The sequence below is a fragment of the Fundulus heteroclitus genome, unplaced genomic scaffold, assembly GCF_011125445.2.
Source record: "Fundulus heteroclitus isolate FHET01 unplaced genomic scaffold, MU-UCD_Fhet_4.1 scaffold_37, whole genome shotgun sequence".
Classification (NCBI taxonomy): domain Eukaryota; kingdom Metazoa; phylum Chordata; class Actinopteri; order Cyprinodontiformes; family Fundulidae; genus Fundulus; species Fundulus heteroclitus.
Genome location: NW_023396781.1, coordinates 427,035 through 452,466, shown reverse-complemented (window position 1 = coordinate 452,466; position 25,432 = coordinate 427,035). Strand labels below are relative to the sequence as shown.

Genomic DNA, 25,432 nt, shown 5'->3' with positions numbered 1-25,432 from the left:
GAGAATCATCATATCTTGCATCACTGTCAACTATTAAATACTCTACATAGCTTGTAAATGTATTAACAGTCTGAAAATATGTTAAAATTATTCTGGTAACAATTCTGTAAAAGTTGCAATGTACATAATTATTAAATGCACTGCCTGACCCAAATTACCACCTGGATTTAACTAAGCAAATAGGCAATGTGCCACCAGGGGGTGGCCAGGGGCCGTGCCATATCTTGGCCACCCCACTCGCCAGTGTAAAATGTACTAGCATCAGTTTAGCATTTCGTCCCATTATGCACAGCCAGCAAGGCAGCCGCTCTTCTTGACCTTCTATCACGCTTTTATTTGTATCTGCCAGTATCTACTTTACCCTAGTAATTGTTTTTCAATAAATGAATAAAGGTACCTGCGGTGGGCTGGCAACCTGTCCAGGGTGTACCCCAATAAGGATAAGTGTTTTGGACAATGGATAGATGGATGGATGGATGGATGAATGGAATGGATGGATGGATGGATGGATGGATGGATGGATGGATGGATGGATGGATGGATGGATGGATGGATGGATGGATGGATGGACAGATTATACAGATTGGTCAAAAATGTCCTATATAAGGAAACCAGTTGATTGCATCAAAGTCCCGACAAGCAGCATTCACTCCTGGGGAAGCGTAGAGCCACCGGGAGAGTCGTCTGCATTGTACATGGCTTTGCTGCAATCCCTCATACTGAGCAAGCATGAAGCGACAGTGGGAAGAAAAACTCCCCATTAACGGGAAGGAAAACCTCCGGCAGAACCGGGCTCAGTATGAACGGTCATCTGCCTCGACCGACTAGGGTTACAGAAGACAGAGCAGAGACACAACAAGAGAGACAAAAAAGCACAGAAGCACACATTGATCTAGTAATCTGTTCTACATTAGATGGTAGTAGCGGGTGAGCCGTCTTCTCTGGATGATGTCACAGTTAACAGAACGCCAGACCAGGTGTACCTACTATGAAGAAAAAGAGAGAGAGCAAAAAGTTAAAAGCTGAAATGACGACAGTCATTTCAATGTAATACAATGCAAAACTGGAGAACAGTAGACTGAAGAACAGTAGAAACCAGTAGAGTGAGACCATAGGGTGCGATTACTTTCCATCTATGTGATCTCTGCTCTGTTTCTCAATAAAAGTGCTGGAACTTTATCACCACTGTCTCTTCATTTAGTAAAGATGGGAACTCAGTTATTATTGTTAAGAATTCCGATAACAACAGGCTCAAAAGCGTCCCCTCTGACTTGGACTGGCTCAGAAGCGTCCCCTCTGACTTGGAGGGGATCAGAAGCGTCCTCTCTGATGTGGAGGGGCTCAGAAGCATTCTCACTGACTTGGACTCTTAGGCTGACCCCTAGTGGCAGATCTCTGAGCAATGGGTGATGCTGGATGGTGGTAGAAAGCCTTTAGAGCAGCTCTATAGTCTTCCCCCAGCTCTTTGAGCTTCTTTCTTAAAAGAGAGGAATTCCTGTGACTCAAGAATCTCTCTCAGTCTTAATAATGGGTACAAAAGAGCTGATCTTGTTCTCCAACTCCTCATCAGTGGTGTCAGAGGAATTGTTGGGCGGAGCTCTAGGTGGGGCGGAGCTCTAGGTGACTCAGAGCTGTGGCAGGGTGTGAGATTAATCCAGCCGGACTCGGTGAAGACAAGGAAGTGTCTGCTGGGACAGTGGAAACAGGCACTGGAAACCGGTAGAGAAAACACGGATATACAGGCAGACAAAGATTGGGGGAAGTTGGCTGAAGAATCCGCTGGCTGCGACATGATCAGCAGATGGAGGCGTCGGCAAGAAGGCAGATCTCTGGGGTGCAGCGCCGCTGCTGACAGGGGCGGATCCAGGATTTTTCAAAAGGGGGTGCGCACCTAAGAGTCATGTCAAGACAATGTGAGGCTAAATGACCAAAGAATGCCATCTTTACTCTTTCACACTACCCAAATTATTCATCTAAGGATTTTTGAATTGATAATAATAAACAAGAATCAATGTAAGAACAGGGATGGAATCAGTTTTAGATTTAACAATAATAGCAAATGTTTTAGCTGGTAATTGTGAGTGGTTCATTGATAAGAATTCAACAATTGGTAGTGATCATTATCCCATAACAATTAGAGTAGGATTAAATTTAAATGATAAGAATATAAAGGTTAATAAAAAAACTCAATTTCAATAAGGCAGACTGGATTAAATTTAGATTCTTGAGTCAAATAAACTTAGAAAAAGTAGATATGAGAATGGATATAAATGATATATGTCTAAACATTTGTAAGATAATCATGGAAGCAGCAGGCCATTCTATAAAGAAAACAGGGTGTAAAAATAATAAGAAAATGGTACCATGGTGGACAAATTAATGTAAAGAAGCAATAAAGTTAAGAAATAAAGCATTTCAAGTATTAAAAACCAATCCAATTTATAACAATTTAATTGATTATAAAAGAAAGCAAGCAATAGTAAGAACTATTAAGAATGCAAAAAGAGAGTATTGGAGAAGTTTTTGTAGCACAATAGGGAGAGACACAAAGATAGGAAAAATATGGAAAAAAATTAGGAGAATGAATGGAATAAAGAGAGAGTTTGAATATCCTATATTAAAAATAGATAATATAAATATAATAAAAGATGAAGACAAAGTTGAAATATTGGCAAGAACATTTAGTAAAATCCACAGTTCAAATAATATTAGTGAAGAGGGAAGAAAAGGAAGAGAAAATACAAAATGTAAATATAAAGATTTATTAGAGAGTGTTGAAGAAACAAATAATTTATTAAATGTTGAGTTTACAAAAGCTGAACTGAATCATGCACTTAGAAAGACAAAAAATACAGCACCAGGTAAAGATGAAATTTGGTATAGAATGATAAGTCAACTTAGTGAAAAATCTAAATATATAATATTGCAATTATATAATAAAATTTGGGAGGAGGGAAAATTACCGATTAACTGGAAGGAATCAATTATAGTACCAATAGCCAAACCAGGAAAAGATAATTCAACCCCACACAATTACAGACCAATAGCTTTAACATCAAATCTATGTAAAATAATGGAAAAAATTATTAATAATAGACTAGTATATTATTTAAATAATAAAGGATATATGTCAAAATATCAAAGTGGTTTTAGAAAAGGGAGGAGAACTAATGATCCAACGCTATGTCTAGAACATGAAATTAGAAAAGCACAAGTAAATAAAGAAAGTGTAGTGGCAGTGTTTTTTGATATAGAAAAAGCGTATGATATGATGTGGGTTGAGGGATTATTAATTAAGTTATATATGTTGGGTATTAAAGGGAAAATATTTAAATGGATTAAAGACTTTTTAACAAATAGGAAAATACAAGTTAGAATTGGTGACGTTATATCAGGAAAATATATAGGAGAAAATGGAACCCCGCAGGGGAGTATTGTAAGTCCGTTATTGTTCTCAATTATGATAAATGATGTATTTAAAGATATTGGAAAATGAATGGGTTGTTCATTTTTTGCAGATGATGGAGCTGTTTGGAAAAGAGGGGAAAATGTGGATTTTATTGTAAAGAAATTGCAAGAGGTTATTATTGAAATAGAGAAATGGGCGTTGCAATGGGGATTTAAGTTTTCAATTGAAAAAACAAAAGTAATGATATTTAGTCAGAAAAAAAAAACAAGGAAATAAAATTACAATTATATAACCAAGAATTAGAGCAAGTAAAGTGTGTAAAATTGTTAGGATTATGGTTTGATGAAAAACTAAAATGGAATATACATATTGGAAAAGTGATTGATAAATGTAAAAAAAATCTTAATTATTATGAGATGCTTGGCTGGCAGTGACTGGGGAGCAGATAGGAAAACAGTAAAACAGATTTACACAGGTATGATAAGATCAAATATAGACTTTGGATGTATAGTTTATGGTTCAGCAGCTAAAACACATCTGGCTAAATTAGACATTATTCAACATCAGGCATTAAGATTATGTACTGGAGCATTTAGAACCACACTTACAGCAGCAATAGAAGTAGAAATGGGAGAAATGCCATTAGATTTAGGAAGAACAAAATTAGAAATAAATTATTGGCTGAATTTAAAAGGTAGTAATTTAGATCATCCAACTTGGGAAATTTTAAATCCATGTTGGGAAAAAGAAAAGAAAGAAATGAGGAGTTTTGGATGGACAATTGAAAATAAAATAAAATAATTTAAAATTAATGATTTAGAAATTACTCAAACAACACCAATATCAATTATACCACCATGGATTTTACCGGAAGCAACAGTAGATATGACAATAATGAAAAAGAAACAAGATAAATCTTACATTGTGGATAGTTATTCAGTACAATTACATTTAAACAATTATTATCAATATATTCAAATTTATACAGATGCATCAAAAATAAATGAAGGAATTTCATTTGTAGTACCAGAATTCAATATAAGAATTGGAAAACGAATCACAAACGGGTTATCAGTATACACAGGAGAAATGTTGGCAATATTATTAGCTTTACAATGGGTAGAAGACATAAAACCATTAAAAACAGTAATTTGTTCAGATTCAAGCTCTGCGTTATTAAGTTTAAAATATAATAAATCAGATAGTAGGATGGACATATTATTAGAAATATTTCATACATATTTCAGAATACAAAACATGGGTTTAATAGTTATATTTGTGTGGGTTCCAGCGCATATTGGGGTAGAAGGAAATGAGAGGGCAGATAAATTAGCAAAGAGGGCGATTCAAAATCCTATAAATTTTATCATTAAAACAAGTAAATCTGAGGGAAAGAGAATAATTAAAGAAAAACTTATGGAAAAATGGCAACAAAGGTGGGATGTAGGAAAAACAGGTAGATGTGTCACGTTCTGGTTTATGTTTAAGGTATTTTGCCCTCCTTCCTTAGGTTCTCTGGTTGCTTTGAGTTTTGTCTTGTCTAGGTTCTTGTTTACTGTTAGTTTATCCTGTTTTGTCATCAGTTTTAGTCTTAGCTTTATTTTCTGTTTTAGGTTTGTACTTCAGGGTTGTTTTGTTCTTTATTAGATCGTGTGTGTGTAGTTTGTTTCTGTCCACTTGTCTTGTCAGCTATTTATATTTGTCTGATCTGTTCTTGTTTTGAGCCTCAGCACTGATGTCTGGTCTAATTACTTATTCTGCACACCTGCCTAACTCCACCCCTGCTGCAATCACTTCTCACCGGTTTCACCTGCTTCCACCTCCATATAAACTGTTGAGACCAGACATCAGTGCCAGGTCGTCTGTTTGAGTATGGGTGAGTCTCCTCCTGCAAGTTCTGTATGGTTTGCTTTTGGATTTTTGACCCCCTTGTCTCCAGTTATCTGAGCCATCCTGTTCCTGTCGGTTCCTGTCCTGCCTGCCCCGTTAGTCTGTTCATTTTTGTGCCGGTTTTTGGATTGACGGTCCTTTTTGGTTTTTCCCTGTTTTGCCTTTTGTTAATAAAAGATCTAATTGAACTTCTGCTGGTCTGGCTGAATTCTGGGTCTCTTGCCTCCGATTCATGACAAGATGGTTTTATAAAATTCAAAAAACAGTAAGAGAAAGAAGAAATGGAAGACGAAATAGAAAAGAGGAGAGGGTGATAACAAGATTAAGATTTGGACATACAGGACTTAATTATACACTTTATAAAATTCAAAAGCATAATACCGGCAAATGTAATTATTGTGGAAAATATGTAACAGTAGAACATGTTATATTAGAATGCAATAAATATGAAAGAGAGAGAAGATATATGAGGAAAGAGTTTAAACGTATTAAGGAAAAGATTAATTTATTAGATATTTTGAGGAAGCATTTGGGGAGTAAACATATACAAATAGTTATTCAATATTTAAAGAAAACTAAATGATATCATAGAATTTGATTTATATAAGGAGTAAATTATATAAATGAGTAGAATATTAAGGTACAGATAGATAGATAGATATGAATGAGATATATATATAGATAGATAGAGATATAGATAAGTAGACCATTAAGAACCACACTCCATACCAGTAAATTTCCTGTGAAGGCCCCTCTCGGGCGCACTGTTTTAGGGGCCCTTTTGGGAGTCCGGGGTTACGGGTCCCCTGACTCCTACCTCTGTGCTCGGGGAAGGTGGGTCTTCGGTTCTCCACAATCACTATCAAACTATTTCCTTCTGGATAAATTTTCACCTAAACTAGTGCACTCTCACAAACTCCCACAGGTGCTGGGTCCCAGGTATTAAATGTTCACTTATATACAGAAAGGCTATAATTTATTTATTTACTTTCTTTACTTTCTTTTTTAGGTATCACATTACACATGTCAGCTTAAATAATAATACATATGATTTAGCAATGGTATCAAGGTGTTACACGATTGTATCTGTTGCTTTATGTCTGTTGGTTGTGCTGTTCTTTTTGTGTCTCTTTCCAGGTGATGGAGCAGACAGAGGACGTTTTATCATTCTCTTCCTTTTATCTCTTCTTTCTTTCACCTCTTCTTTCTTTTTTTTTCTCTTCTTGTTTTTCTTTTAATCTCCCACTTTCCCATTGTAGTGTCCATATAATTTGAAATTCTCCCTGTAGGAATCACAATAAAGCTATTTACACGCACAAATCAAGCGGAGCATTATGGCGAAAGCTGTTTGCTCCACTTGTGAAAGTAAAATCTGTCGAGCTCTATTTGGCATTAAGATATCAATTCTTATTGCCACATTGCTAGACAGGACACTGGGGGGAAAAAAAAGAAAAAAAAAAAAAACTCCACAAGAAGAAGAAGAAGAAGAAGAAGTTCTCGTCGCCGGTCCATAGTATTCACTCCCGCTCAGTCTCTGCCAGAATCCTTTGTCAGCTCAGTTTTTTGTTACAGTCAGCCAGAAGACTTCCTTCAACTTTGTTTTTTGTTCCAGTCAGCCAATAGAGTTTCCTTCAGCTTGTTTTTGTTCCAGTCACTGCCTAGATCCAGCTCAGCTCTGTTCCCACTCATGTTCTCAACTCCTGGAGAGCTGTTCCGGTCTCAAGTCCTCGGCTCAGATGTTCTGGTCTCAAGTCCTTGGCTCAGATGTTCTGGTCTCAAGTCCTCGGCTCTGATGTTCTGGTCTCAAGTCCTCGGCTCTGATGTTCTGGTCTCAAGTCCTCGGCTCTGATGTTCTGGTCTCAAGTCCTCGGCTCAGATGCTCCGTCCTGGTCTCAAGTCTTCGGCTCCAGAGTTCCTCCCGGTCAGTCTCTCTGCACTCCTCCTGCCGGCCAGCTTCTGCACCCTACATCTCCGTCTGTTAAAAGACTCAGGTTCTTCTCATCATCCATCATTCACCCTGTTCAATAAACTCTCTTCTAAGAACTAGCTCTGTGTGTGCGTGCTGTGTCCGGGTTCATCCTAGAAAAATATCATGACATTATGGACCGGCCAAGGGATGAACCCGAGCACGCACAGAGCCTGGTGCAGAAGCTGGTAGGATCTGCCCCGCCTCCGGTTCATCTCGCCTGGGTCGCCGTGCGGCGACGCCTCGCCTCTGTTTCGTCTCGCCATGGTCGCTGAGTTGCGATGGCCACGCTTCTGGTTCATCTGCCGGGGTCGCATCCGCGACGCCCCGCCTCTGACTCTGTTTCCCGGATCACCTTCCGCGAAGTCCGCCTCCCACGCTGCTCAGCATAAAAGGACGGCGCTCCTTGTCGTCGCTGCCCAGCGTTAACTATTGCCGCTGCCCAGCATATTAAGACTTTGCTGCCCAGCGCCTTCTAGTTTTAGTTTTTGTTTTGAGTTATTTTTGGCCTTGTGTTTTGAGTTACTTAACGTTCCTTAGTTTTAGAGTATTTCAGTGTTTCTTTGATTTCTTAGAGTTTTTTAGGTTTGGTTTGTTGTGTTCTAGTTCTGCTTTAGTTTCTAGTCTTTTTGTATATTTTTACGGTTTTAGAAGAATTGTTTCTGCCTTCTGTTCATTTGTTTAGGCTCAACCTTAGTTTGGGTTACATAGGATTTTTTGGTGTTTTAGAGTTATTTGGGGGTTTTCTTTCTTTTGAGTATTTGAGTTTTTACTTAGCTTTTGTTTTTCCAGCTCGGTTCTATTTTTTTAGGTTAGCTTTAGTCTTCCGAGTTTTGTTTTTGAGTTCCAGTTTTGACTTTAGACTCCCTGTTCTGCTTGTTTCATAGTTTTACTTTAGCGTTTGGTTCCTTTCCTAGTTTACCCGTCTTGTTTTGATTTTTCAGTTTTAGACCCGTACATCCGGCTTTAGACCCTGTAGTCCCTATCCTAGCCCCTATAGTTCCTGTCTAGTTCCTGTCTAGCCCCTGTAGTCCCTATTCTAGCCCCTGTAGTTCCTGTCTAGCCCCTGTAGTTCCTGTCTAGTTCCTGTCTAGCCCCTGTAGTTCCTGTCCTAGCCCTGTAGTTCTAGTCTTAGTTCTGTATTTGTTTTTATTAAGTTTTGTTTGTTTTATCCCCTTAGTATCTATGTGTGTGGGTTCCTGCGCCGTCTGGGTTCCTGCGCCGTCTGGGTTCCTGCGTTGGATGGATTCCAGTGCTCTTAAAGGTCCCTGCGCTTTCGAGGTCCCTACGCTTTACTTCTCCTGTTTTTCTTTGTTTTGTTTTTGCCCTGTTTAGGTTAGTCTTGTTCCATCTAGCCTTCAGTAGTTTTTATTTTGTTCTGACTTCCCCTAGTGTCTCTGTTCTGTTCACCTAGCCCTCGTTTTCGTGTTTAGGCGCCGCCAGAGCCCTCCGGCGTTCCAAAGTCACCGGCTGAGCCCTCTGGTGCGCCAGCCTGTTGCTGCCCAGCGCACACAGGTCGCCGCCAGAGCCCTCCAGTGCTTATAAGTCACTGTCTGTGCCCTCTGGCGCGCCTGGCCTGTTGCTGCCTAGCTCACCCTCTAGTTCCTGGTGTTTACATTGTTCTCGGTTCCCCGGCGTGTTTAGACACCCTCTGTTCTCGGTTCCCCGGCATGTTAGAACGTCCTCAGTTCCCTGGTGTTTAGGTTTCTTGGTTCCCTGGTGTTTAGATTCCTGGCGTTTAGATTTAGTTTTCCCTGGCGTTTTAGAAGTTCCTGCTTCCCTTGTGCCCCTGCGTTTCCCTTGCGCCCCGGCGATCTCCTTCCTCGCGCCCCGGCGTTCCCCCACGCCCCGGCGTTCTCTTCCCCAAGCCCCGGCGTTTCCCTCACGCCCCGGCGGGTTTCCCCTGGCGTTTCTGTACGCCAGTCGTGCTTCAGCGTGTGTTGTTGAGCCCTGGTGTTTTCAGTACGCCTCTTCTTCCCTCTGGTGTTTTCAGTACGCCTGTTCTTCCCTCTGGCGTTGGCGTACGCCTGTTCTTCCCTCTGGCATTGTCGTACGCCTGTTCTTCCCTCTGGCGTTGTCGTACGCTCGTTCCTTCCCTTTGGCGTTAAGTACGCCCATTCCTTCCCTTTGGCGTTAAGTACGCCCGTTCCTTCCCTTTGGCGTTAAGTACGCCCGTTCCTTCCCTTTGGCATTAAGTACGCCCGTTCCTTCCCTTTGGCGCTGTCGTGCGCCCGTTCCTTCCCTTTGGCGTTTCCGTACGCCCGTTCTTTCCCCCTGGCATTGGTGCACGCCTGTCTTGTCTCCCTGGTGTTTCCTTTCGCCGGTTCCCCAGAATTCTATGGACTTTCGGTTCCCCAGAGTTTTCTAACCTCTTTGGTTCCTCCGTGCTTTTTGACCCCTGGTTTCCCCGTGTTCTCTAGCCTTAGGTTCCCCGTGTTCTCTAGCCTTAGGTTCCCCATGTTCTCTAGCCTTAGGTTCCCCGTGTTCTCTAGCCTTAGGTTTCCCGTGTTCTCTAGCCTTTGGTTCCTCTGTGTTTTTTGGCCCCTTGTGTTCTCTAGTCTTAGGTCCCCTGTGTTCTCTAGTCTTAGGTCCCCCATGTTCTCTAGCCTTCGGTCCTCCGTGTTCTTGACCTTTTGGTTCCCCGTTTTCTCTAGTTTCTTTGGTTCCCCAGTGTTTCTCCTAGGCTTTTGGTTCCCCTGTGTTCTGTTTTTTGTTTGACTCTGTTTTTTGTTTGGCAGTCTCTGCCAGAATCCTTTGTCAGCTCCGTTTTTTGTTACAGTCAGCCAGAAGACTTCCTTCAACTTTGTTTTTTTTCCAGTCAGCCAATAGACTTTCCTTCAGCTTGTTTATGTTCCAGTCACTGCCTAGATCCAGCTCAGCTCTGTTCCCACTCATGTTCTCAACTCCTGGAGAGCTGTTCCGGTCTCAAGTCCTAGGCTCAGATGTTCTGGTCTCAAGTCCTCGGCTCTGATGTTCTGGTCTCAAGTCCTCGGCTCTGATGTTCTGGTCTCAAGTACTCAGCTCTGATGTTCTGGTCTCAGGTCCTCGGCTCTGATGTTCTGGTCTCAAGTCCTCGGCTCTGATGTTCTGGTCTCAAGTCCTTGGCTCAGATGCTCCGTCCTGGTCTCAAGTCTTCGGCTCCAGAGTTCCTCCCGGTCAGTCTCTCTGCACTCCTCCTGCCCGCCAGCTTCTGCACCCTACATCTCCATCAGTTAAAAGACTCAGGTTCTTCTCGTCATCCATCATCCACCCTGTTCAATAAACTCTCTTCTAAGAACTAGCTCTGTGTGTGCGTTTTGTGTCCGGGTTCATCCTAGAAAAATATCATGACAGTGATAAAGGAGTTTTGAATATATTTTAACGAGATAAACTATGTTGAGAGAAAAAAAACTTTAAAGTAAGTTAAACCAATGAACATGTATGGTGAAGTTAAGCCATAAGCCTATAATAGAACAGTAAGACTTGACAAAAAATATTTTCTCTTCTACAACACCTTCAACTTTATGATGACGATGATAATGGGTTTACAAATGTCAACCCTTTGAGAGGCTTCTGGGTAAAAATGTCTATGATTTTGTTGATGTCTAAATGAATGTCCTTGTGGACATACATAAGTAGCAAAGCCACAAACCTTTCTTGTCCCATAGTCTACCTTAGCAAAGCTTTTACTCCTTTAAGGCCCGAGTTAGCACGTTCCACAGAAGCACTCGTAACAGGTATAACTGAAATGTTTGGGTAGCACTTCATATTTGTCATGCTTAGAATTTCAGGGAGAGAGCTGGGTTTTTCCACTGATGATGACCACTTTGTGTGCCACAACTTAATTTCCTGCTTGAATGTTGATCCTGATGGTAGATAATTTTTATATAATGTAAAGATCTCTTTCTCACTCTCATCGTTCATCATATGCAAGTTGCTTGGAACTAGTTTTAATCGTGCCACGTTGTAATAACGCGAGCTCTGAGATGTGAGCAATTCAAATTCATGCTTGGACAGACCCGGCTACAGAAACAAATTACAGGGGGGGGCACACTTTAAAAAAAAAAACATTTTACATGCTTCATGCTGAACAGTGGCTCTGTGACAACTCCTACAGTGCTAAGAAACAAAATCTCAATAAAATCCCAAAATCTAAAAAAATCTAACAAACAAAATTAAATAGTGTATTCAGTGTTACCAAATCATAAGATAAGATAAGATAGTCTTTATTGATCTCACAATGGAGAAATTCACTATCAGGCAGGTTTCCACCCAATTAGGCTTCTTTTGAACACAATGAGCTGGAACTAAAATAGCTTATGGGCAGCTTGTAAAAATTTGGGAAGCTTTTCACATTTGTTGGCCTTTAGAAAGAATTACTAACATAATACATATCAAAATAGTTGTCTAAGTCTGGAAGAAAACTAAAACCTTTTAATAAAATGCCATCTCATTGAACTCATTTTACTGGTCAATTAATTCTTTAAATGAGTCGAATCTGACATCATCAATGAATAATAGTTATAATTAAAGCCGCAAGCGGCATCGAGCGGCCCTCGCTGCCAAGCGCCGCTCTGTCCTATTGGCCACCGCTGGGATTCGAGCACCGCCGGCCGCCCGCCACCGCAGGTGCTGTCACGCATTTTCCCCGCCCGTCCACTGGGCAATTCACACGAACGTGTTCGGCAGCGCTCCCCACGACTCACAAAAAATCTGGTGAAGATCGTTCAATGCTGTGAGGAGATACAGCCGTTGAATAATGATAATGCATTTGGCCACCGGACCGGACTAAATCGTTCGGTGGGCCGGATTTGGCCGTAGGTTTGACACCCCCGGTTTAAACATTTGTATACCAATTTAATCAAAGGTATCTTAGTAGCTGTTAATCCAGCTTCATGTGAAAAGTTAACAAAACCATTTTAGTTATTTAAAGTTACTTGCTATTTCATGTGTTTAAGGGTTTTGTTTCTTGCATTAAGACAGCTTTTATGAAAGTTTGACATCTAAATTGGTGGGTACACACCCAAAAGTAATAATGTAAAAGTAACACTTTAGCAATTGGACTATTGCTAAAGGAACACTTTAGCAATATTCCACATGCGTATGTTGTGTACCAACTTTCGTAATTCTTAACAGAGCACTTCACTCTCAGACTGCAGGTCTTCTGGTGGTTCCTAAAGTCTTTAAAAGCAGAATGGGAGGCAGATCTTTTAGCTATCAGGCTCTTCTCCTGTGGAACCAACTCCCAGTTTTGTTCCGTGAGGCAGACACCCTGTCTACTTTTAAGACTAATCTTAAAACTTTCCTTTTTCCATCCATCTATCCATCGTCTTCCGCTTATCCTGGGTCGGGTCGCGGGGGTAGCAGCTTCAGTAGGGAGGCCCAGACGTCCCTCTCCCCAGCCACTTGGGCCACCTCCTCAGGGGGGAATCCCAAGGCGTTCCCAGACCAGCCGAGAAACATAGTCTCTCCAGTTTGTCCTGGGTCTTCCCCTGGACCTCCTCCCGATGGGACGTGCCCAGAACACCTCACCAGGGAGGCGTCCAGGAGGCATCCTGACTAGATGCACAAGCCACCTCAACTGGCTCCTCTCGACGTGAAGGAGCAGCCGCTCTACTCTGAGTACTCCCCGGATGAGTGAGCTCCTCACCTTATCTCTAAGGGAGAGCTCAGACACACTATGGAGAAAACTCATTTCAGCCGCTTGTATCCGGGATCTCGTTCTTTTGGTCACGACCCAAAGCCCATGACCATAGATGAGGGTAGGAACGTAGATCGACCGGTAAATCGAGAGCTTCGCCTTTTGGCTCAGCTCTCTCTTCACCACAACGGACCGGTAAAGCGCCCGCTTCACAGCAGACGCCGCACCACTCCGCCTGTCGATCTCCTGCTCCATCTTCCCCTCATTGCTGAACAAGACCCCAAGATACTTGAAGTCCTCCACTAGAAGCTGGCTCTTGGGACTTCGGAGCTTTTAGTTAAAGTGGCTCATGTTACCCTGAGCTACCTCTATAGTAATGCTGCTATATGCTTAGGCTACTGGAGGACATCAGGGTCTATTGTTCTTTAATTTTGCATGACTGTTGTCATTTCAGCTTTTAACTTTTTGTTTTTTCTCTTTTTTCTTCATAGTTGGTATATCTGGTTTGGTGTTCTGTTAGCTGTGGCATCATCCAGGGAAGACAGATCACCCGCTACTACCATCTAATGTAGAACAGATTACTGGATCAATGTGTGCTTCTGTGCTTTTATGTCTGTCGTGTTGTGTTTCTTCTCTGTCTTTTGTAACCCCCAGTCGGTCAAGGCAGATGACCGTTCACACTGAGTTGTGCTGGAGTTTTTTCCTTCCCGTTAATGGGGAGTTTTTCTTTCTGCTGTCACTTCATGCTTGCTCAGTATGAGGGATTGCTGCAAAGCCATTTACAATACAGACGACTCTCCCTGTGGCTGTACGCTTCTTCAGGAGTGAATGCTTCTTGTTACGACTTTGATGCAATCAACTGGCTCCCTTATATAGGAATTTCTTTTACCAATCTGTATAATCTGACTTAATATGTATAATCTGATTAAATTTGACTTTGTAAAGTGCCTTGAGATGACATGTTTCATGAATTGGCGCTATATAAATAAAATTGAATTGAAAGGTTTGTTTCAAACACATTCAAACAGGGGGATATAGAATACCCGCCAGAATTAAAGCCAACGGAGGTTATTAAAATGGGTAATTAAAGGGGTTAGAATTGCTGTGCGATTTAGGCAATAGGAGTATCATCTGCTTTCAATTAGAGGTCCTTTTGGTTTGAGGCATGGTCAAGCTGAAACTGATTCACAGAACTACTTCCTGTCTCCCCCATAGGCTACGCCTGTCATGGATTTGTTTTAGGATGAACCCAGAATGCACACCACATACACGGAGCTAATTACTGAGAGTTTATTGAAAGAAAGGTGAGTAGTGGATGAGAAAACCAGAGAGGCAGGACTGGACCGGAACTGGGGTATAGATGAGAGCAGGAGCTGACGGACCGGAGAGAGGTCTTGGAGATGAAGGGCTGCAGTAAATCCAGAGAAGCAGGCCGAGACAGTTCAAGGAAGAGCTGAGCTGCTGGAGTACAAGGGCAGCAGGAGATCTAAGCAATGAAGCAGCGAGCAAACTTCAGGCAAAGAGGAGGCAGGAAAGCCAGCAGCTAACAGAGGCTTGACTTGAGGCACAGATGAAGGCAAGAAACCCAACAGCTAGCAGAGGCCAATCGAAGCTCAGAGGTGGTAGGAAAATCCAGCAGCTAGCAGAGGCCTTACTTGAAGCTCAGAGATTGCTGACAGATGTGGAGTGAGTAGAGACTGATGACGAATCGGCGGGGAGGCACTTAGGGAGGCTTTTGTAGGGAGGCTGACAGGTGGAGTGAGTCTGACTAATTAATGCCTAACAGGTGTGACTGATTGCTGGGGAGTGGAAGGTGAGCTGAGTGAGAGGAGGTGGTGTAGGAAAATACGGGGGAAAAAGCCAGACAAAAACGAAACCATGACAACGCCTACTTCCAATATCAACCAATGACCACTTGATGTGCTCTTGGGTGTGCAAACCCTTCCTTTTTCTTAGCTGAGCTTTTCAAAATAAAACAAAAATATGTAAGAGTGCTTCTGATTAAAATTACAATGAAATTGAGGCAATCTACAGAGTGGTGAATTTGATGAATTTAGGGGTTTACTGTTTGGGTTTTAAGAACTCATGTAAAGTATTTTAGAGCTGGTTCAGCAAGGAGTTTCCGAAAGGTTTTAGTATAACTACTTGTCGTTGAATGAGTTAGGGTGAACCTTGACACAGTGGGGAGTAGAAACAGCCATGAAATGAGTAAGATGATAAAATTATGTTGTAGGGAACTTTCAACTTTCAGGCATTAAAATATAAGACACACATTGGATGAATTCTGTTAAGAAGTACTGAGGAAAAACTTCTGCATATACATTTGAACTTTAGGATTACTCCTTTAATATAAGTTGTGCAGGACATAATGATTACAGTGCAGGATTTTTTTTAAGATGAGGGCTAAATAATTGTGAGCAGAAGTATCTGGATGTGAAAGTGCTTGAAGGAAGTTTTGGGTAAATGACATGAATGGGAGCTTGATAGGAACACTAATTACACTTTTGTTTCTGTTTTGGAACAAAAAACAAAGTTTTGTGTTTGCCGGCCACCTACAAGGAGAAGTTTAGTAGAGGCAAAATCCAAAATAAAATGCTCATTACCCAAGCCAGAACTGAACACACTTTGCCATCCAGTTGAATCATCTACTACGAGCAGGAGAACAAGAAGGACTGATGAAGCTGGGGAAGAGGAAGCCAGAGAACTGTGATTTCTTATCCTGAAACTGCGGAGAGTTGCCTGAGAACTCTAAGCCGACCACTTATGTGCGATTAGATTCATGTGTTTGTTGGCTTCGGGTTTGGGGCGGGTTCCCGGGCGTGCGCCGGCCCGCTCCTGGCGGCCTCTTCGCGGGGCCTGGCCCCCCGGGGGGCGGCCGGGGCCCTCGTCGCGGGGGCGGGGCGCCCCTGGGGCCTCTGGCCCTCAGGGCCCATGGCCGGGACCACTTCAGCGGGGCTGGCTGCCGGCGGAGCCCACGGGCTCGTCTCCGCGGCTCTTGAGGGCGTCGGCATTGCGGTGGCTGGGGGATTTCCTCGGGGTCGTCTCTGCTCCTTCCTTGGGGGGGGGGTTGCAGATATCCTGTGTCGGCCCCTCCTGGGCGACCTGCTTTAGGGACCCCTTTGGGAGTCCGGGGTTACGGGTCCCCTGACGCCTGCCTCTGTGCTCGGGGAAGGTGGGTCTTTGGTTCTCCACAATCACTATCAAGCTATTTCTGGATAATCTTCACCTAAACTAGTGCACTTTCACATCTCCCACTGGTGCTGGGTCCCAGGTATTAAGTGTTCACTTATATACAGTAATCTTATAATTTATTTATTTATTTATTTATGTTGTGTCACTTTCTTTTTTCAAATATCACATTACACATGTCAGCTTACATAATAATATATATGATTTAGTAATGGCATCTAGGTGTTATTAGAGTGTATCTGTTGCTTTATGTCTGTTGGTTGTGCTGTTCTTTTTGTGTCTCTTTCCAGGTGATGGAGCAGACAGAGGACATTTTATCATTCTCTTCCTTTTATCTCCTCTTTCTTTCACCTCTACTCTTTTTTTTTCTTTTCTTTCACTTTTTGTTCTTCCTTTACTCTCCCATTGTCATGTCCATATAATTTGAAATTCTCCTTGCAGGAATCATAATAAAGCTATTTACAAGCATAAATCAAGTGGAGCACTATGGCGAAAGCTGTTTGCTCCACTTGTAAAAGCAAAATCTGTCGAGCTCCATCTGGCATTGAGATATCAATTCCTATTGCCATAGTGCTAGACAGGACACTGGGAAAAAAAAAAAAAAAAAAAAAAAAAAAAAAATAAAATAAAAAGATTCATGTGTTTGTGCTCTGAACGGACTGATGGCTTTCTTTACGTTGCGTTCTTGACATACTGACTCTTTTCATATTATGTTGCTGTGTTTTTTAACTGCTCTGTTCCACTGACTTACACAATCCAATTTGATTTTATGTGTTATGACATTTATAGTATGATGTTGCATTATGTTGATCATTAAGGTTTTATGATGAAAAATGGAAACTGCCTCCTTCGGACCCACACACCAAGACCTATAGTTTATGCAATCTTTTTGCTTTGATATAGGGCAGGGGTCGGCAACCCGTGGCTCCGGAGCCGCATACAGCTCTTTGATCCCTCTGATGCGGCTCAGCTTTTAAAAGTAATTAATGGGTATTTAATTAAAATGTATTTTATTTTAGTTTGTTCATTTTCAAAATGTAATTCTATGAAGAATATGGTGATCTTGTAACATCTAAAATATTTTAATATTTTAATATTTAAAACAGCGGTTCCCAAACTGTTTTAGCTGCGCACCCCCATCAATGTCCCAACCGGGTTGACGCAACCCCCCCCACCCCCAACCCAAAAAAATAAATTAAAGATTTGTTGCAGTTACAACAACACAACCATCATAACAAAGGTTATGGAAATAAAATTAGAACATAATTTGGATTAAGTTGCAATAAACTTACACACAACACCCACAACAGAATCCTGAGGATTTTCAGGTGCATTGGTGGTCAGCCTGTATGGAGGACCAAGTCTTCCATATCTAAAAATAAATACAGAAATAAATAAATGCTCAATAAATAAATAAGCATACAATTAATTGCCACCAAATTAATAAATGTAGGTAGAAATTAAATTATACAGTGAGACATAAATGTATATATCTCTTTTAATTAGCTTATTTATTTATTCCCCTTTTTTATAATTACCTTATTTATTTATTGTGCGTTATAATCTTCAACTTTATTTATTAATTACTTATATTTTTTAAGTATTTATTTATGTGCATGTTATAATATTTTTGTCTGTTTTATTCTTCCTTTGTATTTTTTACCCTATATATTTCTGTGATGCTATTTATTTCTGTCTGTCGTTTTTACATTTCTGCCTGTACTTTTTACATTTCTGTATGCATTTCTGCCTCATTATGCAAATGAGGAGGGGCTGTGTCTTAAGGGCTCAACTTCTTCCCATTGGTTGGTTAGCATTTTACTGCGTCGGTCAAATCTACATGGCTTTTCCCCACACTAAAGCTTAAGTAATGTCAAACTCAGCAGTAAGACGTTCAGTGGCCGACCTCTTAAGGGAAGCTGCTAATAGACTGGAAGAATTAGAACGCTGTACATTTGGGATCTGAATGTTTTTTTGTGGTTTCAGATTCGGCTTTTCCAGATCAATAACTCATAGGCGGATGGTTTATTCTACAAAACAGACACCTCTCTGCAACCACAGCAAGGCAGACAGTGAGCTACAACCATAGTTTCCTCAAAACGAGTCTCCCACCGCGCTGGGTGAATTACATTAGACCCTATGCAGAGCTCGCTTGATAAGAAAATACTGTAGTTGATTATAAAAGTCCCGTTGACTGCACGGAATCAACAGGATCTAGCTCATGGTTGATCCGGTTGAGGGACTCCAATTTCGGCCAGCGTCTCTCAGCTGCTCCCTCCTCCCACACGCGGTGGTGCAGTTGAGGACCGTCAAAAAACTTTTGAACCAAGCTCTCTTGGGAAACAAAAATTTACAAAAAATTCCGTGTTTTGTGACCACCTATGACAAAACTAATATAAAATCATGCCACTAAATAACATCTGTAAGGCACACTTGTTTTTATTCCATTTTAAGCTATTTTAAATTTTTAAGATTTATTCAAAGACAATAGTTGGCTGAAGTAGTAGAACAATTTCACAAAGAATTTGAGTGAGTGGGTCACATGACCTGGAAGCTATTGAAGAAAAGTCCCAATTTTTGTCTTGAAAATTGAAAATAGCTTAAAAATGAATAAAAACAAGTGTGCTTTACAGATTTTATCTATTGGCATAAATTTATATTAGTTTATCTTAGCTGGTCACAAGATAATAAATTTATTGATTTTTATTTATCAAGAGTGCTTGGTTCAAAAGTTTTTTGACGGTCCCTAACTGCACCACCGCGTGTGGGAGGAGGGAGCAGCTGAGAGATGCTGGCTGAAATCGGAGTTCCTCAATCGGATTAACCATGAGCTAGATCCCACTGACTCCGTGGAGCTTGAATGTCCAACATTCAACTTCAAACCAACTTCACTGCGGTGCTGGATCCAGCGTAAAGACGCAGTGTGAACTCCAAGTGTTGCAGCTGAGGGGAATATGTTGGACCGGCTTGATGAAACTCCGCCTCCTTCACAAATTAGACCAACATGGATAGAATAATGATAATCTGTAATGCTTTTTAATGCCTGGATGTGAATCTGATAATTCATATTGTGCCTTTTATAATCAACTACAGTATTTTCTTATCAAGCGAGCTCTGCATAGGGTCTAATGTAATTCACCCAGCACGGTGGGAGACTCGTTTTGGGGAAACTATGGTTGTAGCTCACTGTCTGCCTTGCTGTGGTTGCGGAGAGGTGTCTGTTTTGTAGAATAAATCATCCGCCAATGAGGTATTGATCTGGAAAAGCCGAATCTGAAACCACAGAAAAACATTCAGATCCCAAATGTACAGTGTTCTAATTCTTCCAGTCTATTAGCAGCTTTCCTCAAGAGGTCGGCCACTGAACGTTTGACTGCTGAGTTTGACATTACTTAACAATGCTTTAGTGTGGGGAAAAGCCATGTAGATTTGACCGACGCAGTAAAATGCTAACCAACCAATGGGAAGAAGTTGAGCCCTTAAGACACAGCCCCTCCTCATTTGCATAATGAGGCAGAAATGCATACAGAAATGTAAAAAGGACAGGCAGAAATGTAAAAACGACAGGCAGAAATAAATAGCATCACAGAAATATATAGGGTAAAAAAAATACAAAGGAAGAATAAAACAGACAAAAATATTATAACATGCACATAAATAAATATAAGTAATTAATAAATAAAGTTGAAGATTATAACACACAATAAATAAATAAGGTAATTATTACAAAGGCGAATAAATAAATAAGCTAATTAAAAGAGATATATACATTTATGTCTCACTGTATAATTTAATTTCTAACTACATTTATTAATTTGGTGGCAATTAATTGTATGCTTATTTATTTATTGAGCATTTATTTATTTCTGTATATTATTTTTAGATATGGAAGACTTGGTCCTCCATAAGCCTGGAGCGAGAGAAAGAAACAGATTTTCAGATCGGCCACACCTCCACAACCTGAAAAGTCTCTGAAGCACAGACCATCCAGGTGGCTCCACGGACTAAACGGACTAAATTCTGATAATCTACCCTTTGTGTGTTCTCACTTTGTTTATTTTGTGTACCAGCTTCTAAATCTGAGTCTGACTCACAATTTATGCCGCAAAATACAAACACGGAGAAGTTTGATTGGATTTGTGTCCGATGATGATTGAGCGAGCGAGACACTTTGATAGAGCAGTACAGAGTAACAATAACAGAGCGCTCCATAAAGCTGTTATTAAATCAGATAAATAAAAACTTTCACAGCGGTTACATTCAGCAGGTAAACACGCCCATGGCAACACACCTCAGCTCCCTGCAGCAGTGTGGGCATGTCATGTGCATCAGTGCTCGTCACCAGTTCAGTCACTGCACCATGGGCAGCGCTGTTTGTAGGCACTGCGAGATTGATAGAGAGACCATGTCACTCAATTTAATCTTGTAAATAAAACTTTCGGCCTGAATTCAATTTTCCCTCTACCGACGTAAACGACGTGAAGCAATGTTTATCAATGAATGAGACATTTTAAGGGCAGCAAATAGTGACAAATCAGAATTGATTTAAAAACTGAAGTAATTATTATTAATATAAATTAAATAATAAAAAGCGTAAATAGAAAGGATAAAATATACAGATAACATCAAACAGGCTTATCATAACTGGATCAGAAAATCGTTGTACTTCCTACTATCACTGCACTGCTGACTGAAGACCAATAGTTAGATTGAGGGTGGTGTGGAGCCTCAACAGTGTCCATCTGTAGTATGTTTGGGATTTGTGTCAACTGTATTATATTGAAATGCAGTGTTTTATTGACTGGATGTTAACCATCAGTAACTATTTGAATAACAAATATAATCCAATATATGATTTTACAGCGCTATCTGACAAAAATCTGTAGGGGGGGGGGGGGGGGGGGGGTGAGCACTGCGCTACCTGAGGACATACTGCAGACTGTGCTGTGCTGAGTCACAATTCCGGTGGGACGGGCCATGTGACCAGCCTCTGCACCGCTACACTGGGCCGGACAGGGATGACTTTGCTCTTCGGTCGAGTGTGAACGGTCTAACGCGCAAAGCTGTCCCGAACAAATATCACTGATCACAGAGATAAACAGATAAACGCCGTTACGCTGCTTTTCAAACGCAAAAACCTGAAGGCGAGGTCCTCGCAACGAAAACCCTGGGAAAGCCCAGGCAGCTTCAACACTAATATCCCATTCGTGCAATGCGACAGAAAGGTCGCAGACTTAAACTGGCTTGCGATAGGACGTGGGAAGCGCCGTCTAATTAACCTAAATCTTAAAATAAATACACACATTGAAAGTATGGCTCTTAAACACACCCTGGCGTCGTGCACAACGTCGACAAACTGCGGACAAGCGCACACAGTAATAAAAATGACTGTTGTTACAAACTGCGAATGATTCATGATGCGTAGTTTGGTCAAACTACGTCACTCACCTATTATTATATTTTCTGTTCCGGTGTCTTTTTCGGTCATAATGTCGCGTAGTTCAGCTTCTCCCGAGCCTTCACTCAGATCCAGAAACACCAAGCAGTTTTCCTGATTTAAAGGGGTGAAGAGCTGAAGGAAAAAATAGCACCACGTTTCCAGATCGATGTTCGCTTCTGGCCTTTTAGAGAAAGCCTTAAAAACACACGGAAAAGCTTTTGGGTCTGGGGGATAAACGTGAAGAGAGGGCGGCGCGTTACAACAGACAGGATGTTGGAGCTCAGACTCGATGCTTCTGCTGACCGCCCCTCCCATCCAATCCACTCCCGTCCAGGTCAAGAATGCTGTCTTTGTTGCAGTTCTACTCAGAGCAAATCTTTGGTCAAAGTAGCACCTTACTCTGCAGGATTCACACTTTTGTCTCTTTTATACCACAGAGCTTAAGAGAAACAAGTTAGTAGCCTAATGGACTAATCAATTTTCCAATTCTGTGATTGTTCAAAACTAAGAACTACATTAATCTAAAGATAACGACTTAAAAGTTAGAAAGGACACCCAGTTCAAACATTAAGATATTCAATCCATATCCCTTGCTAATTTGAAATACAGACAAGGTCTCTTTTTAATTACATCCAATTCAGTTTATTTATTTAAGAGAAATTCACAGATGAGCCTGTTCCCTTGTTTAGCTGTGTCTCCTTCCTCAAGATAAGATAAGATAAGATAAGATAAGATAAGATAGGCTTTATTGATCTCACAGTGGAGAAATTCACTTGTCACACATTTGTTTAATAAACAAAAGAAGGTGCCAAAAGAGGGAAAAGGTGCATAAGGTATAAGGTGTATACAGTGTGTCCACATATATGCAGTGTATATAAAAAAAGTACAAGGGAAATAAAGCAGATATTTAGGATGACTTGTGTACACTCAGGTGACTTATATACAAATGGAATCACGTTGTACATTAAGTGGTACTGTGACAGGTTAAAATTGTTAAAATATTTTAAAAGTTGTCCACACACAAATTAAAATACACAGGTTTAAAAGACTGATATTTCAGTTAAAAACGAGAGTTAAAACTAATTCATAATTCATAATTATCATTTTGCTATGATTGTTTAAAAGTAAACATGGGCGTAGGTTTGTATAGGGACCATAGGGACATGTCCCTACCAATAATTCGATGTGAATAACATGTTTATAATTTACAATACATCGTTGTTACAGCAGTCGCTTATTTTCCTCTCGCAGCTCCGCTGCTTTGCGGCGGCTGCTGCTGCAGCTCCGTCTGCCAGCCTGCGTGCGTGTCCAGTCGGTCTTTCCTGTCGCTTTAACTTAGCAGCGCACGTAACTGTGCTGTGTGCTGTTTAACTCCACTCTCATTGGTTGTTTTGCCTTAAGTCCCGCCTTCTCTCTCCCTGGTTGGTTGTTTTCTAGTGCGTGCATGTGCGTGCATGCTTGCAGCGCGAAATTTAAATTTAATTCACACTAGAATACTGCGGTTACTACAACGATTAAAAAAATATATATTATCCACGCTATAACACGCGATAGAAGAAGCAGGAGAGAGTAGTTTTCATTTGTGGAACTTAAGAAATGTAAGTAACCAATGTTAGCATCTTAAAATAATATTTAATTCTGAAGTATAATACATTTTATCAACAAAAATATTCAGTGTCAGGCAGGAGTTCTGAAGACTGCTGGAAAAATCGACAAGCAAAGAATGTAAGCTTTCAAAAAATCCCTTTAAGGCGGTTCAGATATAAATAGCAGGTGTTATTAGTTTTATAGAGTATAACAATACGAGATGGTGCCTAAACATTGCTATTTTTTGTTTAGAAAGCATAATTAGGGTTCAACATAATAATAGTGCTATTTAATTATTTCTACTTTTGGAAATAGGATAAAGTACAAACAGAGGAACACATTGGTTTTTATTTTACATAGATTTCCACACAGTCCATAAGTAAATTAGTACAAATATTAGTGTCCGGTAAAAATGCTTGAATCTGGCTGTTTATTTTGGAGCTTATTACATTACGGATAAGATAGTGTTATATTTTCTTTTAATAATTGTTAAAGCGATTTTATATTTGAATAAACTTAGGCTCATGCTTAGTGTTGTGATTGTAGATGATGCCACCAAAAATGAAAAGAGACATAAGGAGCTATTTTAACACTCAGACAGTAAGTATCATAGGATGATATAAAAGGTTGTGTTACATTTAATCCTTTAATACTAAAAACACACTTGTATAATAGTAACATTATATGATTATAGGAAACACAGATATCCAGTAATAATGATGCAGGGCAGCTTGGATGTGAAGCAGCTGGCCCTTCAGTGCTTCAGGTGATGTCTAATTTATTTTAATTACAAATTAAGGAGCAGCTTTTTATTTATATACAATATATATAGTGCTTATAAAATTTGTATTAATGTAGCAAAAAATACTGCTTTTCTCTTTAAACGAAATGTCCCCTGATGCTCATGTCAAGTATAAAAAAATAGGGGCATGCATACTGCGTAGGACCAATGACATCAAACCAATGAAACTTGAGACCAGTAGTGTCCCTACCAAAGTTGAAATCAAACCTACGCCCATGGGTAATACAGCACTAAAAGTATTAATACTATGTACACTATTTACAATTCCTTAAGAGTTCGATGGTTTGTAGATCGATTGCTTCTGACCAGCAGAGAACTGTGTTTTGCGCTTGCGCAGAAAAGTGTTGGTGTTCTTTTGAATAAAATGAAAGTGAGTGAAGACGTCGGCAGCATCTCCATTATTCATTTTAACCCAAAAGCAACCACGTACCTCTCCCAAGTTATCGGAGCAGAGGGCGCAACATTTTGGAGGCACCGCTGAGATGTTTGGTCAGAGAAAAATCCACCACCCGTAAGTGGAAACTCGAGCCGAATATCCACCATCGAACCCTAGCATCGGCAACACGAGGCACCGCAGACGTTCACCGTGGCTCTGTCAACACGTGCAACAGGTTGTATCTGTAGTGCGCACAACCACCACTAGAGGGCACCATCGTTCCACAAAGTTTAGCAGAAGCTCACCGTGAACTGTATTATGCCCCTTGTCCGATGAAAATGGAATCAGAGCTGGAGAACGTGCAGTTAGAAGTCAAAGGTGCTTTATACGAACTGAATATTGAACAACTGCTAACAATATGCAATGGACTACAAATATCTGGACTCGGAAAAGAGCAACTTGCAGACAAAACCCGAGGCCAGTTAATCACACTTGTTATAGGGCATATTGAGAAGATGGAGTTAGCTGAGCTAGAAGATGAGGGATTGTCTCACTTACTCAGTATTAAGGACTTGATCGAAAATGCAAAATTGACAGAGCTAAAGCCAGTAGGTGAAGCTCAAGAGAGAGATGTCCTACAAAAAGAGGTAGATGCACTACGGACCACGCTTCAAGCCAAAGAGGAAGCTATACATCAGCTAATGAGTAAGAAACTGAGTCTACAAAGCACACCGTTGCTGAAAAAAGCTTCAGCCCCCCAGATTGCTCCATCTGGCGCAAAGACTTTAAAATATCAGGTCAAATAGGAGAGCCTGGACAGAAAGACAAGCTTACATTTAGTAGTTTGGCAGGGCAGATTGAAAGTGGGCTCAATAAAGGCTACCATGAAGATGAAATAGTTGATGCAGTAATTCGAGCCATCACACCAGGTAAGCAGTTAAGAAGTTACCTGGAAGGCAAAGGTGACCTTACACTCCCTGCCTTGCGGAGGATCCTGAGGTCTCACTACCAGGAGAGAGGGGCCACTGAACTGTATAAACAGCTCTCATCGGAGGTCCAGAGCAGTAAGGAGACCCCACAAAACTTCCTCCTGAGAACCATGGACCTTCGTCAGAAGATTCTCTTCGCTTCCCAAGAAGCTGATTCAGGTCTG

General features: G+C 40.9%; 1 protein-coding gene across 5 annotated transcripts in view; it reads right to left on the bottom strand.

Annotated features, from left to right (window-relative positions):
* Positions 1 to 21,828, bottom strand: part of hspa12a (heat shock protein 12A) — a 183,724-nt gene extending 161,896 nt beyond the window's left edge. For 4 of the 5 annotated variants that reach the window (XM_036130632.1, XM_036130635.1, XM_036130633.1 and 1 more), the window contains exon 1: positions 21,523 to 21,828. In XM_036130632.1, the coding sequence (XP_035986525.1) occupies positions 21,523 to 21,562 (40 nt within the window). In that variant the 5' untranslated portion in view covers positions 21,563 to 21,828. Of the gene's footprint in view, positions 1 to 20,365; positions 20,458 to 21,522 lie in introns of all 5 variants that reach the window. The other variant, XM_036130634.1, reaches the window with a different exon arrangement.
* Between the last annotated feature and the right edge of the window lie 3,604 nt (positions 21,829 to 25,432).